Here is a 15107-nt window from a genome sequence, read left to right as displayed (position 1 = left end):
TAGCAATATTTACCTGGTAGAATAGTTTAAAGAAAGTGGAATAAGAGAGAGAGAAAAGAAAAAAATGTTACTGGAGTGCAGTCATGCAATATCAAAGGGTTTGTACCCAAATATAGACAGAATATCACAGAAAAGGTCAGGCCCTTTTAAGGCTGAATGTCAGAGAAGAAAAGATCATTAGATTAGTCAGTTATATGCTGCACAGTATATTATCAGCTAGGCTTCACTGCTGCAAAGGTATAGATCAGTCTGTATGTGCTTAGCATTGTTATTATTGCAAAATATGGATCCAGGCTATGAATTAAAACTTGCCTGTGCTTACTTATGCATATAGTATATGCCTTTATTCCTACAGCTGCATTGTTGTATCATCAGGCCATATCTGCTACCACTGAATGAGTTTAAAAAAAAACACACATTGTTGACTTGGGAAGTAGGAAGAATGCAAGTACTGATCGGTAGCAAATGAAATTTCCTCAGAAAGAACTCAGATAGCAGCTGCTACACAAGGTTATATAACATGTCTCAGTATTGTCTCATTCTTCTTAAAAAAGATAAAGAATTAATAAAACTGCTTTGCTTGAAAGTGTGGTTTCTATAAGTAGACGTGGTGTGTAATTCAGGATGCTGTGTTTGTTTAGCTCCACAGCCTACAGTCAAAAGAAGAGTTAATGCAAACAGGCGCAGACGGCTTGCATGATGAGTTGGTCAAGCCTAACCAAATGACAATAATATGGTCATGCACATTGTAGTGTAGGAGGGAGTTGTTCACGCATGCGTATCAAAGCCTCTGTTTCTACCAGCGCTGTGACTGCTGAAAAACAAAGGCAGTGAGTCGCGGATGGGAAATGTCATCAGTCATCTTTAATTGATGAAATAGACTTCAAACAATCACTACCGTTTATTCTTTGACGGGTAAGAGAATCGTTAGCGTTGCTTTTTTGCTGTTTGTATGTGCACAAGACTCCAGATCTCGCAACAGTAAGTGGCTAAATCGGCTATTGAGAATCCACAGGTTCCTCCTGTTCGCTTTTTTTCTTCTTCATCGCCTGTGTTTGTGGATGTATCTCGACTGAATTGACGGCATTTGTTTGCGAGGGATTGTTGTATCACTCTGGGTATCAGTCACATATGACGGACTTGTTTATTTCACGGAGTGGAGGGAATAATGAAGTTATAGGTCAGATAGACGATGAATGAGTCAGGGGTTGTTGGAAGACCCAGATTCATAGATGAGCGTGTAAAAAAAAATCACAACCTCGTTTCAACAGGTCTTTTTCAACCTTTTGTAGTTTGACATCCTGACTTTTAGTCGACTGTGGGGTTTTGATTTTCAGTCTTGAAGAGGGAAGTTACCTGCGCGCTCATCTGCCGAGGAGAGGCGCTGTCCGTGGTCCTGAAGTCATCTCGGAAAAAAACTCCTCGTGTCTTACTCCTGGCCTTGTGTGTGTGAAGACAACTTGAGGGTTTCTCCAAAAAAAAAACCAACATTTAGAGGGACACTGTCCACCAGCAGCTGAAAGAGCGGAATATGTTAAGTCGAACCGGAGTTCAACTGCAAACTTTGGTACTTTTGATTTTGGTCGGTAAGTATAACTGTGCCTGCCAGGTGGTATTATTGTGAATTTTGCATGTCTTATTCCAGATTTTTCTTGGTTGGATAATTGAGCAATCATTGGCCTGAACACAATTTCAAATGAGTCCCATTGACGTTTGCACAGTGCCACACTGGTCAGTGGTGTCAGCATTTAATGAAGTAAATCAATCCAGTGAACAGAGGACACTGGGGCTAAGCTTTCCCCATTTCTATTCCCTCTCTCTGTGCTTCTCCGGTTGCCTTCCTGACTCTCCTTGTTTGTCTCCCTCTTTCTCTGCCCACTCTCCATGTGCTCCTAAGAGCCCTCAGGGGGAAAAAAAGATGAGATGGAATCGATGTTGTCACTGTGTGCCCGGGGGTGGGGGGGGGGGGGGGGGGGGGGCTTTGGTTATATAAGAGTACTAGACCCAACACTGCAACAGTCACACAGAGACATCCATCCATATGGCAAGCTCTGAGACTGAGATGACAGCATCACTTCACTTTACAAGAAATCCTATCTTTTCGTATATAATCCCCCTGCATTATGTCCCTACATGTTGTCATATTGCATTTATATATCCATTAACCCTCTCTCATCTTTCTGCTTGCCCACAATACTATGCTTTCCTCCTCTGACACTCACTCCCTCCATTTACTCCTCCCTCCTCCAGCAAACACTAATGGGCAGAGGCCATCATTAGTGTTTACTGGCCTGGATGATCTTTGCTATCAGTGTTGTGATTCAAGTCTCTCCATTGCTTACAAAGCTGCTTAATTTAATTTATGTCTCTTTAACGCTTACTGAGGTTTGTGTTTGGCTCCACATTGGATTCAGTGTAACCACCATGACCTCAATAAGAAAGTGCCTGGGCCATGATATTATTACTGTAGATAAAAGCTGGGCCATTGAATAAAAACAGGAAGTTACTGACCAGGGCAGTTTGCGTCTATGCACTTAAAAAAGAGACAATCTTTACATGGAATTTGAACATAATAAATTATAGCTGCTTCTTAAGAACTTTGAAATGCTCTGGCGTTTACTTTCTGCCCAAGCTTTACCTCAGTAAAGTGTAATATGGTGCTCTTGCAAAAACTCAAAAGAAAAACTGCTGTTGCATAGTGTAGGCAGTGAACAAGAATAACATTTTAACAAGTTTTATGCCTGTCACTGCTTGTAGTTCAAGCTTTTCCTGCAGTTTAGAGCATGTTAGCTACACAGTAGGCTATAGTTGGATAGTGTTTATACCTTCATGCTCTTTTTGTTTTCAATATGTTATTACTGATCAACCAAATAATGTCAATTAAACTTTCATCAGGTCAGCTGCTGAGCTGACTGTGTGTGACATTTCCATGCACCTGCAGTTCACCTATGCCAGCCAGTATGTGTCGATGTCCCATCGGGGACAGAAGCTATCCTGGGGAAAACCATGAAGTTGACTTGCATCTCCTGTATGAAGAGGGAGGAGGTCAAAGCAAAGACACGTGTGAACTGGTACTACATAAAAGAAGATGAAAACAAAGAGTATGGCGTCACAAGTCACAAATTCCATGTAGGTTGCTGCACATAATTGAGTAGTTAATATAATGTATGATGTATGTTTGACCATGCCAAATAGTGGGGACTGTGTATTTGATTTATGCATGTCTTCTTGCCTTTTCTTTCTCCTAGATATACAAGTTTGATGATGACAGTTCGGAAGCGTTAGATGGACCATTACATGGGCGATTGAAGTGGAATGGGAGCCACGACTTGCAAGATCTCTCCATTATTATCACTAATGTCACCTACAATGACAGTGGTTTCTATGAGTGCCATGTGGAGCGAGAGTTTGTGTTTGACTTCTTCACTCCCTCGTCCTACATCACCAAGAACATCACGTTGAGGGTGAAAGAGCAAGGTGCGACTTATAGCTTTTTCACTTTCTTCCATGTTGTCATGCACTGTTTTGTGCCACGTTTAGCTAAATGCTTGGTTGCCATATCAGTACAGCTCGGTGTTGAGTACAGCTGTGATTCTGTGCTGAGAGATGTCAGTTTAGCAGGGTGAATCTAGAGTTGCACACAAGGCTATTCAGATCTCTGACTTGCGTGTGCTGTTAAGTGCTTCTCAGGCGGTGACATGCCTCTGTGATGTTACCAAAAATAGACATCACCAGAGATGCACGACCCTAACCTGACACTGAAGCTTTTTTGATATTTGCACAATATATTGCACCACACATTTGTCATTTAAACACTGTAAAAAATATAAAAAAATGCAAGCAATAATACAAGCCCAAAAGCAAATGTATAATTATATTTAGCTTTAACATAAATGTAAACTATTCTACAGCCAGTAGTGGTTCTACCCAGCATTAGTATGTGTACAATATGTTGCTCCTGGTGGCTTTGCAATGTCAGCAGAATGTGTCCATGTTAACCAATATTCTCTAAACAGAAGTACATTTGATCACAGTAAGTTGCATTGTAGATGCAGGTTAGTATTATTGATCATGTCACTGGTGAATTGCTCATATTTTAACATTGAGCTGATTGAGTGGCTCAGCTATTATTTTAAATATGATGATTTAAATATGATGAGGTTTCCTGGTAGAGACACCGGTCTGTGCTGTACTGACTTCTCTGTACTGAGTGTTCTCTTCATGCTGTGCATGCCCCTCCTTCAATGTTGCATTAAGTGTTTATCAGACATTTTTACTGTATATATCCAATTAGTTGATTTTGCTAAGTGATGCATCAGTGTGAAGCGGTCTGCCACTAACAACACAACTTTCCTTCTCTCCCCTTTGTTGTGACTCTGTACTGACTGAAGAGGAGTAATGTGTGTTTTGTTTTGTCTGTCTTTATTGTCCATTAAAGCTTTCTTCTGTTGTCAGTGAAGGGGTTAATTCAAACCAACTACTTTGCTATCTTTTATGAGCGGTAATGTATTCTGCTTCCTGAATGCTTGGCTTGCTGAATGTGTCGTTTTCCACCTTAATCGAATATACAATATGACATGTATATTTGGAACAACTTAACTCTCCATATTTTCTTTAACTTTATATTATTCCTATCTGCTTGCATGTGGTATACAGCTCAATATCAGAGACATATAGAGATAGGCCAGTTTGTATCCCCGTGTTTGGTTTGTGTCTGTAAAAAGAGGAGTGCAGTTTGGATGTGATATGTCCTCCAAAGTGCAACTTTAAAAATATATTGCAATTTGATCTTTTTTACATACTTAAAAGGCTTTCCTTCACATCTCATACTACTGTGGTATTAAATTTCACAAAGCCGTCAGCCAGAGTACTGTACCTTATAGCTGGGTACCATGTTACAGTAATGATGTTCATAATAGTAGAAAGGGATTAGCTCATGGCAAACATATCTGTGCTTCCCCATGGGATTACATTTGCACTAATAGCCTCTATTTGCAGAAACTGTAGATTCAAATCAGCGAAAGCTGTCAACTGTCTGGTCGGCAGGCTTTCTGGAATTTGGTACACTCACTGACACAGTGGTTCACAGTGGCTCATAGAGAGATATAGAGATTATAGATGTTAAATAAAAGTTAATGAGATAAAGTGCAGATTATATTATTATATTAAACCAAATGTTGACTTAAAATGTGAGTTAATCTTGTCTCTGAGTTTAAAATCTGAGCCCTGCCCTGAGAACCACTGTGAATTTGCATATCCATCTTATTTCATGTTTAAAGGTACCTTGTGGAGTTTTTGACCACTAGAAGCGATATGGAGTGATGTTTTTAGAAGTGGGAACCTATTTTGGTTATGTGATTCACATCCTGACGTCAGTTTCACATGATCTCACAGATCAACAGTTGGTGGGGGTAATACACCAACAAACATATACAATTAAGACTGCTTGCTTGCAAGAATTGTTGCAGACAACGAATGATTTAAATATTAAACAGTCTTTTATGAGGAAGGAAATGCACTCAAAATGTTGAGGATTACAACTTGTGTTTTAGTGAGAGTCACTGAATGTCACTTTTGATAATTTATAAGAAAACTCCGCAGGCAACCTTTAACTCGCTAGACTCTATTATCACTGTACCAAAGGTATGGTCATAATGTTCTGTACACAACATAGTTCATGCATCATTTAAATGTGCAACAACAATTACAATTCAGCTGCACAGTAATAATTATTACACATACAGTACTGACCTTTTAATTATACTATAGCAATATCGCCTTCTCTATGAGGACTGACAGTTGATTGTGGGTCAGCAGTGTCGCATATACATGTACGATTTTTGCATACTTTCTTAAACATGTGAATGAATGAGTCTCTCCTGCTCTAAGGATGAAAAATGTTTGCTGAATAATCCATGTCCCCTGCTGTTGTTTGTGCTCCACAGCCACTGGAGACACCGCAGCGCTCTACTCTGAGATAATGATGTATGTGCTGCTGGTGTTCTTGACCTTCTGGCTGCTTGTAGAGATGGTCTACTGCTACAGGAAGATCTCCAAGTCTGATGAGCAGGCACAGGACACCGCGTGAGTCTCACACAGAGATTACTGTGTAGATGCACAGACAGACACAAACACAGATAAGTGTGAGTGGGGGGTACAACCTGAGACAACTCATGAAACACTGTGTCCTGCAAACAAACCTACTGTTAATATGTTCAGATACATATCTATGCTAATGTTCTCTTTTCGATGATTCATGACACAGCAAGTCTGTGTGTTCATATTATGAGTCATCACGACTGTGCACTATGCCTATGCCTGAGTTTCTGATCACACAATAGTGATTTAAAGCCTTGGAAAAAATTATGCTAGAAAAAACTATTTCAGAAGCAATCAAGAGGAAGAGAGAACAAGACAGAGAGGAAAAGGGGACAGACCGACAGGGAGGTAATTGAGTCTGCACTGCATCAGTTTATAACACTCCTGCAACAGTAATCTGTCTTTTCACTTAGACTACCTGACAGGTCTGAATAATTCTAAGCTGCTGACTGCTCTTATTTTCTGAACGACCTTTTTACATTCGTGGTGGATTTGCAACTCCATCAGAAACTGACTTTTTGCGTCACCTTGTCAGCACTGACAAAGACCCAAATGCAGCTGTATAGAGTAGTCAGCTCCCACCGGATTGTCATTGTATTGACAAGGCCAGCCGACCTAGGTTGACAATTTTTGAACAGGCAATTTATTTCCTGAAGTGAACAATCACAGATAACAAACTGCATATGTGCTGATCCAGTTATTGTGGTATTGCAGACAATTAAGCCCAATTCCATATTTGACATCTGCAGTGACGCCTAAAGCCCATGTACTGCAGAAATGATTTGTGACACTAAGTATGCTTTCAGAACAGTCAGTGTACAGGGGCTGGATATCATAGAAAAAATACCTTGAAATATATCACAATAACATATAATAGAATGGGGAGGTGTTTCTATAAATCATGTTGTTGAAAACAAAGGTATGTTACAGGTCCACAGTATCCTTATAATTTCCTTCTGTGTTTCCTGGAAATATTTAATATAATATAATATATTAATATCATTATAATTGTGTCATTTATCTATTGATTTAGCCTCATTCATTTATTATTCATGAATTAAATTGTCCATATACTGTATGTTGACTTGTATGCATGCCATGTAACTTTAGGTTACACAAGTAATTAATTAGAATGAATCAATTTTAAGTGTACCAATTAAACATTTATTTTAATTTTCTCTATTTCTTTAAAATATGGAATTACACAGTTTTTTCCAGGATACCCCTAGGAAATTATCAGGCAATTATGCAAAAAAAAAAAAAGTTACAGACTAATACAACAATAGCATTAACTCTGTCACAGAATTTAAGAACATCTGTGTTAATAAAAATTGAACAATATTATAACAATATATAAATTCATGGAGGTAGCATTAGCAATAGTAAAAAACAACCCAATACATTTACACTTTTTGTTGGATTTGAAAGCTGAAGTGAAGTATTATTGAAAATCAGTAAATGATGGCCATGGCTAGTGATAGTAGAGTAAGATAGTACATTTAGAGGCACAGTGACTAATGCTCATTGAAGTAGAAATGACATCCCACTTTGCCTTCAGCATTTAGGTAGAGTTTATTGATCCATGGGCAAGTCAGGAATTCACATTATTTTAAGCATCAAGCAACTGAGGTGTACAACTCTGTAAACTTAATTAGTTCCCACAACTGAAAGATGTAATGGGTTGTGGCCACCTCACAGCTATTATTGACCTATATGAAAACACGTCTTGCTTTAAGAAACTACACCCACTCAAAGAGGCTGTTTTGTGGCTGGCTTCTTAGCTACCTGTGCTTAAAGGATATGTACCACAGCTAGAACATTTTGAGGTTACATGGAAAAGATAGTACACTGCAAAAAAGTGAGAAATCATCAAAGAGATTAAAATTGTGGCTGTGTATAAAATCTGCTGACAGTCATCAAACTCTATTCACTGTTATGATTTTTTCTGCACATATACAGTTTCTGTGAAACTAGAGCTTCTATGCAGCAAAAATCATAAGAGTATTATGTTTTTTTTAACAATTTAAAAGTTTGCTGTGATATAGTATGAGGGTGTCAGTCTTTTGTGTAACTTGAACTTTCTATCTCTCACATCATAATTATAGTTTTTACCTTTAAAAATTGATTCTCTCTCTTTGAGATATACAGTACATTGCTATGACATAACAACTTTAGTCTCCCATGTTTCATCGTAGTGAATGCTGTTCAACCTTTAACCAGCAGTAGACTATGGTGTACAGTATGGTGGTAGAGGTGGGCCTACCACCGGGTCTTAGACACTCATGTTTTTCTAACAATCTGTCTGCAGGACAAACTACCTAGCCATTCCCTCTGAGCAGAAAGACAATCCACCTGCTCCTGTTACCGAATAAAAGTGGTTGTCAGTGAAACGGTATTTTCAATGTGACTGATTCCGATCAGTCAAATCACCCCTGTTTCTTTCAACTCATTGTTTGTACCTTTAGTGCTCATAACTGTGCAGCTCTGTAGTGGAGTCATGTTGCTTCCAACACCCTTCATGTCTCCTCTTTCTTGTTCCCTTCAAAGGGGCTTCATTCCTGCCATTTTTGGAATCGCAGCCAAGTCCTCCATTTGTAACCACACTCCATTCAGTGTATAGTCTCTCACTGTCAAGGATTTTCCATGAGAAATGTTAGAATATATTTGATGTTTGATGATAAATATAAATTATGTTTCAAATTATACAGCATGTAAGAAACACTTAATGTATCATTTGTGAAAGTTGATATTTCAATCAGCAGTTCAACATGAGCATGACAAATTCAAATATATGCAATTCAGTCTTTGTCTCCTCTGGCAGTGACCTGCATAGTGAATATAATCAATCATAGCAATGTAAAAAAAAAGATGGCATTTGCATGTATATGAAGTAATAATAATCCTAAAGGACACAGCTGTTTATGTGAGTTCCATGTTGAATAATAGAGGAAATGTTCTCTGCTCTTCTTAGGTATTGATCCAATCACAATGGGACTTCAGTGTCATGTGACAGACAGAGGCATAGATTCCACGACCTCTTCTACGCCACTGTGAAGTTATCATTACTCCCAAACAGCCACTGGAATCCTGCCAACCGACCTCCCCTGTGTATCGACTGCGTCAAAGAGCTATCAAAAATGTCCAATTTTTCTCCTTCTTTTCTTCTCTCTTTTTTTTTTGTTACCTCTGTGCCAGGCATCTGAAATGAAGTGCTTTCACAAATACAGCAGGCTTAGAACAAATGTCAGTCTCATACACTTACTATTGGATAAATACCAGCTGTGCTTCAGGACCCTCCAGCGCTTAGAAAACATTTACTTGGTAGTTACTAACTACTATTTAGTGGCGCCTCTGTGATTTATAACCTATATGATCCAAGGAAAGAAACTGTGCTGTCAAGGCTTTTCAATTGACTCAGTAGTACTTGCTTATATCATTTTGTTTTGTTACTATTTTATAGGCAACACACAGAGTTTTGGTCACAGTTTTATTTGTAATAGCCAATATCTTTTTGATGTCTTTTTAAGGAAAATGGATTGCAATACATAGCTTTTATACTGTATGGATGTGCATTTCTCCCTTTTTTTGCTGTATGCCTCAATGTGACCACAATGTTATGGAAATACACAAAATAGATAATATCATATGAAGTCACTCTACTGTATTTCAGTTGATCTGGATTCACCTAGAGGTCTTTCCTATACTCTTCTTTGTGTTGATCTTATCTTTAGTCCATGTCCACCACTGATGTCAAAGTTAATTCAGTAGGTTATGTCTTACTGCATATAGTTACTCTAAAATGTATTATTGAAGCTTTGACTGTTGCTGGTGTCCTACAGTAGCATTGCTATTGAGACTAAATGTGTGCCTGTTTCTATAGTTAAACACTGTAGAAATGTATATATTTTGTGACTCAATCATGCCACACTGTTCCTTGTCTGCTACACATGGCTCCTTCTGTGTGAGTGAGCTGCTTTTGAACTATTAAATTCAATGCATTCCACTGCCAGTGCTAAAGCTCTTCTGTTCACTGAAAACTTCTTACTGTGGTATATTTGCACAGATGCCATTGAAATTACACTCTAAGTTGAGTCCACTTTTAGACTTTTTGTAAGATGTTGAGAGGGAAGTGCAGTATAGACTCTCAGCAGCTTGTGCCTTATATGTTACCCTTATTATCTGTGACTGTGGTGGTGTTGAAAGGAAGGAAGTGGGATCTAAATATACCACAACAAGCACCTCTGTTTCTTATTAACAGTGCAGAACAGCAGCTAAGAAAGAAAACGTGTGATTTGTTTCTGCTTGAAGTGAACTCCTGTGTATTTTAATTGTCAGTCTTGGCAGAGGTGAGACACAGTATATAGCGAGAGTTTTATTCAGTGGGAGCAGAGTGGGTCCAGATAAGTAAAGCTGGGAAGTTTGAGGAAGACAAAGGTGGGAAATAAAAAGTGAGGGTACTGGAAGCAAGAAAAGGAAGAAAACTGACAGGTAGAGTGAGATGTGATATATGTTGCTCCTTTAGCAAGCCGTGACCCACGGCAGCAATAGATATAGCAGCAGCTGTTGTTATAGCAACCCAAGCATGCCTGTAGTAAGGCAGATTGTCTGGCACAGATATTACAATGCAATAGCTGAGACACATTCATTTTTGCACATCCATAAAAAATGTAGAAGTTTATTATCAATCATGCAAAAATAATGCAGGAGCCGACACTCTCCCAGCATGCTTTGCTGCGAGAGGAATGGAGGAGGCTTGATAGACTATATCCTGGAAGAGAAGAAATACCTTCACAAAGCTACCAAGGGCAGGTATACTGTCAGTAGCAAACGGGTTATGTAACCAGTGCACCCTTTATCCATCCATCAAGTTCACATAAATTGGTTATTGATTCTGCAACAATACGGCATTATGGCTTTGAGATGCATTGTTGAAGTACAATTCTGAAACCCTTCCCCCTGTCCGCCACCACTCTCTCTGTCTCCCTTTCTCTCTGCCTCTCTCTCGTCCCTGTCTCTATTGTTATATGTGTCTCCCTGAGGATACAACCCATTATTATGGCCCACATTCAACTAAAATACATTTAAATTAAACCACCAGGCCCAAACTGCCCTCAGTGCTCCAGTAAGCATTTTAAGTCACATTACATCAAGAAAACAGACAGGCCACTATAAACACTCCCACTGACAGATTGGTTTTCACACACTGTACAACCTTACTTTTTTACCACGATGGCCAGAAGCTGATGGATTTAAAGTTTTTCCACCATTTTCTCAGTTTTTTTGCTAAAGGATGGCCAAAAGACTTGCAGCAATTTTTCATTCTGACATCATAAAATATGACTTTGAATGATTAATTATGTAATCTGCAGTATGCAATGCATGTCCATCTATGAGGGGTCTTTGTCTCCCTCTAGTGTAAAGCATACAGTGACATGTACTCAGATGAATTATGAAGCTTACTCTCTCTTTCAGCTAAGCAAGCCTCTCACACTCAAAACACTGTGCTGTTCAATGAAGTGATAGATTATTTGAGTTCTGATTCACAATTTGCTGATGACTGCAATATTTTACAATCAATGCTGAAATTTGTCTCATTGATTTATTGATCCTATCTGTTTGGGAGATAGGTTGATATTTGCCGATGGTCCGAGCACTGATGATGCACCATGCTGTACACAGACAGACGTTGCAACCATCCAGAAACACAGGATATTGATTGTTGATCAATAGTCACTTTGTCAGAGATGAGTTCTATTAGTTTTAACATTATAGGGTTATGATTGAAGCAAACATATTGATAAAAGACAAACTGAGTGATTATTATGCTTTGGTTTTCTACTTTTTAACAAGGATAGCATGTAACCTGTTAACCATGAAACCTCCACCACCCTCTGTGTGGTGCAGTCTCTGAAGGGATTTTCAAAGAACTGTACTACACCAAGATGGAGCTAAGAAGGTGTTTCCATCGTAATTATCCTGCCTGCTGATTTCCTACACATTTCAAATGGAGGAACATACATGGAATTATTTCTCCCAAGCTTTTCTGAGATAACGACGGGCAGCCCACTCATAATTATAAATCTTCACACATTGCATGCTGTGTACATCAAGACAGGCCAGGGCTGTTGACTTTGCCGTATGAAAAAAGCCAACGACTTATTAACTCATCCCTGGAATGTGCAAGTTTTAGCTTGATTATAGACTTCCAGCAAAGAAGAGATGAAAGATATTTTTGGATTGCAAATAATCTCTCTTTTAGTACATGTAAATTGAACTGAAATCCAGAGTCTCAGACCAAAGATAGAGTTAAAGCAGGCTGTTTTCTTCTGCTCAGGCCAGGTTGATAATAAATTAGCAATAATTAGGTTCGTCTTTTGAAAACAAACAATGTGATAGAGCCTATTTAGGCTATTTAGAAGTGTAACAGATAATTGCACAGTGTTGTTGATTATGAGTAAATATCTCTGCAGATGCATTGCATGAAATATTTGACTACAGTACAATTCTTAAACCATTTTTTGTGCTTGACATCCATCATTTTTCTTCACTAGACAGATCCAGACAATTCTCTAAGAATGAAAAAAACATGTTTTGCTTTTGGACAAGATTAACTATACAAGGAGTTGCTATAGTAGTTGGTTACATTAGCAAGCTATTATTTGTTCAATATTTGATTAGCCCCTCAAATTCAGTCTTCAAAGTCAATACCTATTATGGAAACAGAACTCTGCTGACAGAACACCTGCACAACTTTGAAGCATCTCAGGAGGACCTTTCGACTTAGTTTTAGCATAATCTGACTTTGGACACTGTACACAGTCCCTGTGACTTATTCCTGAGTGTCTGTATAATTGTATCAACCTTGCTGAGTTGTTATCGTCCCCCTGCAGTGTCATTGGCATAAAAGAGAGCAAAGAAGCAGATATGTTTGAGCTGCTCCTGACTACTGAATGAGGAGCCTGTCTTCTCAGGAATAATAATTCACTCTCATGTAATCCATCAAAGCTCCCTTTTAACAAAAGTGGTCTGTCGAGTATTTCTGTTTCCTCAGCCCATCTCTAACAGTAGATTTTGATGATTCATACATCTTACCTTGGTCCCCTTGCCTATCCACAGAGGTGTCTGATATTTGTAAATCAATATTCCTAAAACCTATCAGACCTTTCTAATCTGATTTTTTCCCCCTTCTCATACCGCTCATAGCTCTTTTGTTTAAGTTGATTCTCCTCAGACACATCATCAGCAGATGCACACAAGTAAGTCAATTAAATGTTGAATCAACAACAAACCATATGGAGGACTTGCTGTTGTCAGCCACAGTGTCATCATCATCATTTCGCAACATGGATCAAGCACTGCCATACTTCTGCACGTTTATACTGTGTGTATTAGAGAAAGCTGATACGTGTTTGTTTTTTAAATAGTTTTAGTTTAATGATGTAGCTGATATAGGATGTTTTGTTTACCTGAAGTGTGCTACCAAATAAATCACTGAACTCAGCCCTTGCAATGTTTTTTGTTTGTCATTAAATGATAAGGTTTGTCCCTGAGGGCTAATACTGAAAAAAAGAAGATAACATGTCCATACCTCCAGCTGTTTAAAACTCCAAATCAAAACCAAATCCATGAATTAAACAGGAACCCTTCATCGTATCCCTTAACCTTTCCTCTCTCCCATCCATCTCTCCTATCCTCTCATTCTCTATTTCATTCACCTGCATTTTAAACAAGAGGCATCTTTGATTAGCAAGACAAAGAGGATGCCTTAAATAAAAAGACCATTTACAAGTCAGACTCAGAAGCGAGGCACTGACTGAGCCCCTGCTTTCTAATTTGTGATGAGAGGATGGAGCTGGCCCATAGCACAATGACGTTGCAGCTCTATTGTTAGTGAAATGAACACCTGGCTGCCAGAGAAGTGCTAAATCTGCTGTGTGTTTAGCCACACCTGAGACCCTCTAGACAAAGTGACACAAAGCAGAACATAACATCGCAGGCTGTCTGAATTCACTGGTAACTGTGCCTGAGATTTGTGTTTTTCATCAAATCAATCATTGACTAGTTTCTCAATTAGATGAAAATGTACTGTATGTTGCTACATTAACTGTAACATTGTTTTCTTGGAGAAAAAGCACTGACTACTACATTGCCAAACCTGATCAAATAAGAGTGGTGAAGTAAGAAATCAGCCTTGTGAACTTCCAAAGATTTCAAATTATGCTGTATAGTCAAAAGTTGATAAGGGAAAGGGGGAAGGATTTATATTTTTTGTGCAGCAGCCAATGCCGCAGTTGGATATTCTGATAGTCTTCTTGACACTAGAAATAGAGAGCCCCAACATCTCTGATAAGTGTTATTTTACCCTGTGGTTAAAGATGCACACGAACTCTTAACCCAAGTATGCTCACAAGCATGCCTCAATCAAGGGCAATCACTAGAAATGATAACTTAGAGACTTATATCGCTACTTCTGTGGATCAAAATCCAATTAATTAAACTCTTCAATCCCCTCACACACCAGCAGGCTCCCTCTGTGAAGGATAAAGTTATAGATGAGCTGTGTGAAATAACAGTTGCTCTTCTCTGCGGCTACCTCATGCAAGTTTTACATAATGAAGCACAAGGCTACAAAGAAACTTAAGTCAAAGCTCTCAACAAATCCTCTACATGAGTAAATACATTACATACAGGATGAACAGGACATAGAAAGTTTTATCCATAACTTAAATGCCAGATTACTTTCCAATGTGAGGAATTATTATTTAATTCACAGCTTGGCCTTGACACTTTGATTAAGCCTTCAAGCTTATCTGGCAGAGATGAATGCAGTCATTCTCTGTGGTTTACTGTAACTAATATTTTTTGGAGCAGGAACTAATGAACACACTGGATCAATAGCAAACCCACACAGCACAGCCAGTATTCCTTTCACATCCCTGCACCAGCTGACTACCAGTAGGAACAGCTGATTTTATGTGACCCAACTCGGGTCAAAAGCACCAGGAAGT

The 15107-nt window shown here is 38.7% G+C and overlaps 1 protein-coding gene across 1 annotated transcript; it reads left to right on the top strand.

The window, feature by feature from the left end:
- Positions 1-1531: 1531 nt before the first annotated feature.
- Positions 1532-8471, top strand: scn3b (sodium channel, voltage-gated, type III, beta). The gene is made up of 5 exons (XM_053321288.1): positions 1532-1586; positions 2942-3129; positions 3249-3477; positions 5946-6084; positions 8408-8471. Exons 1-5 carry the CDS (start codon positions 1532-1534, stop codon positions 8469-8471), a joined length of 675 nt encoding a protein of 224 aa, XP_053177263.1.
- The last annotated feature ends 6636 nt before the right edge of the window (positions 8472-15107 follow it).

The sequence above is a fragment of the Scomber japonicus genome, chromosome 6, assembly GCF_027409825.1.
Source record: "Scomber japonicus isolate fScoJap1 chromosome 6, fScoJap1.pri, whole genome shotgun sequence".
NCBI classification, from domain to species: Eukaryota; Metazoa; Chordata; class Actinopteri; order Scombriformes; family Scombridae; genus Scomber; species Scomber japonicus.
Note: the sequence above shows the minus strand (reverse complement) of the source record. Positions and strands in the feature narration are given on the sequence as shown.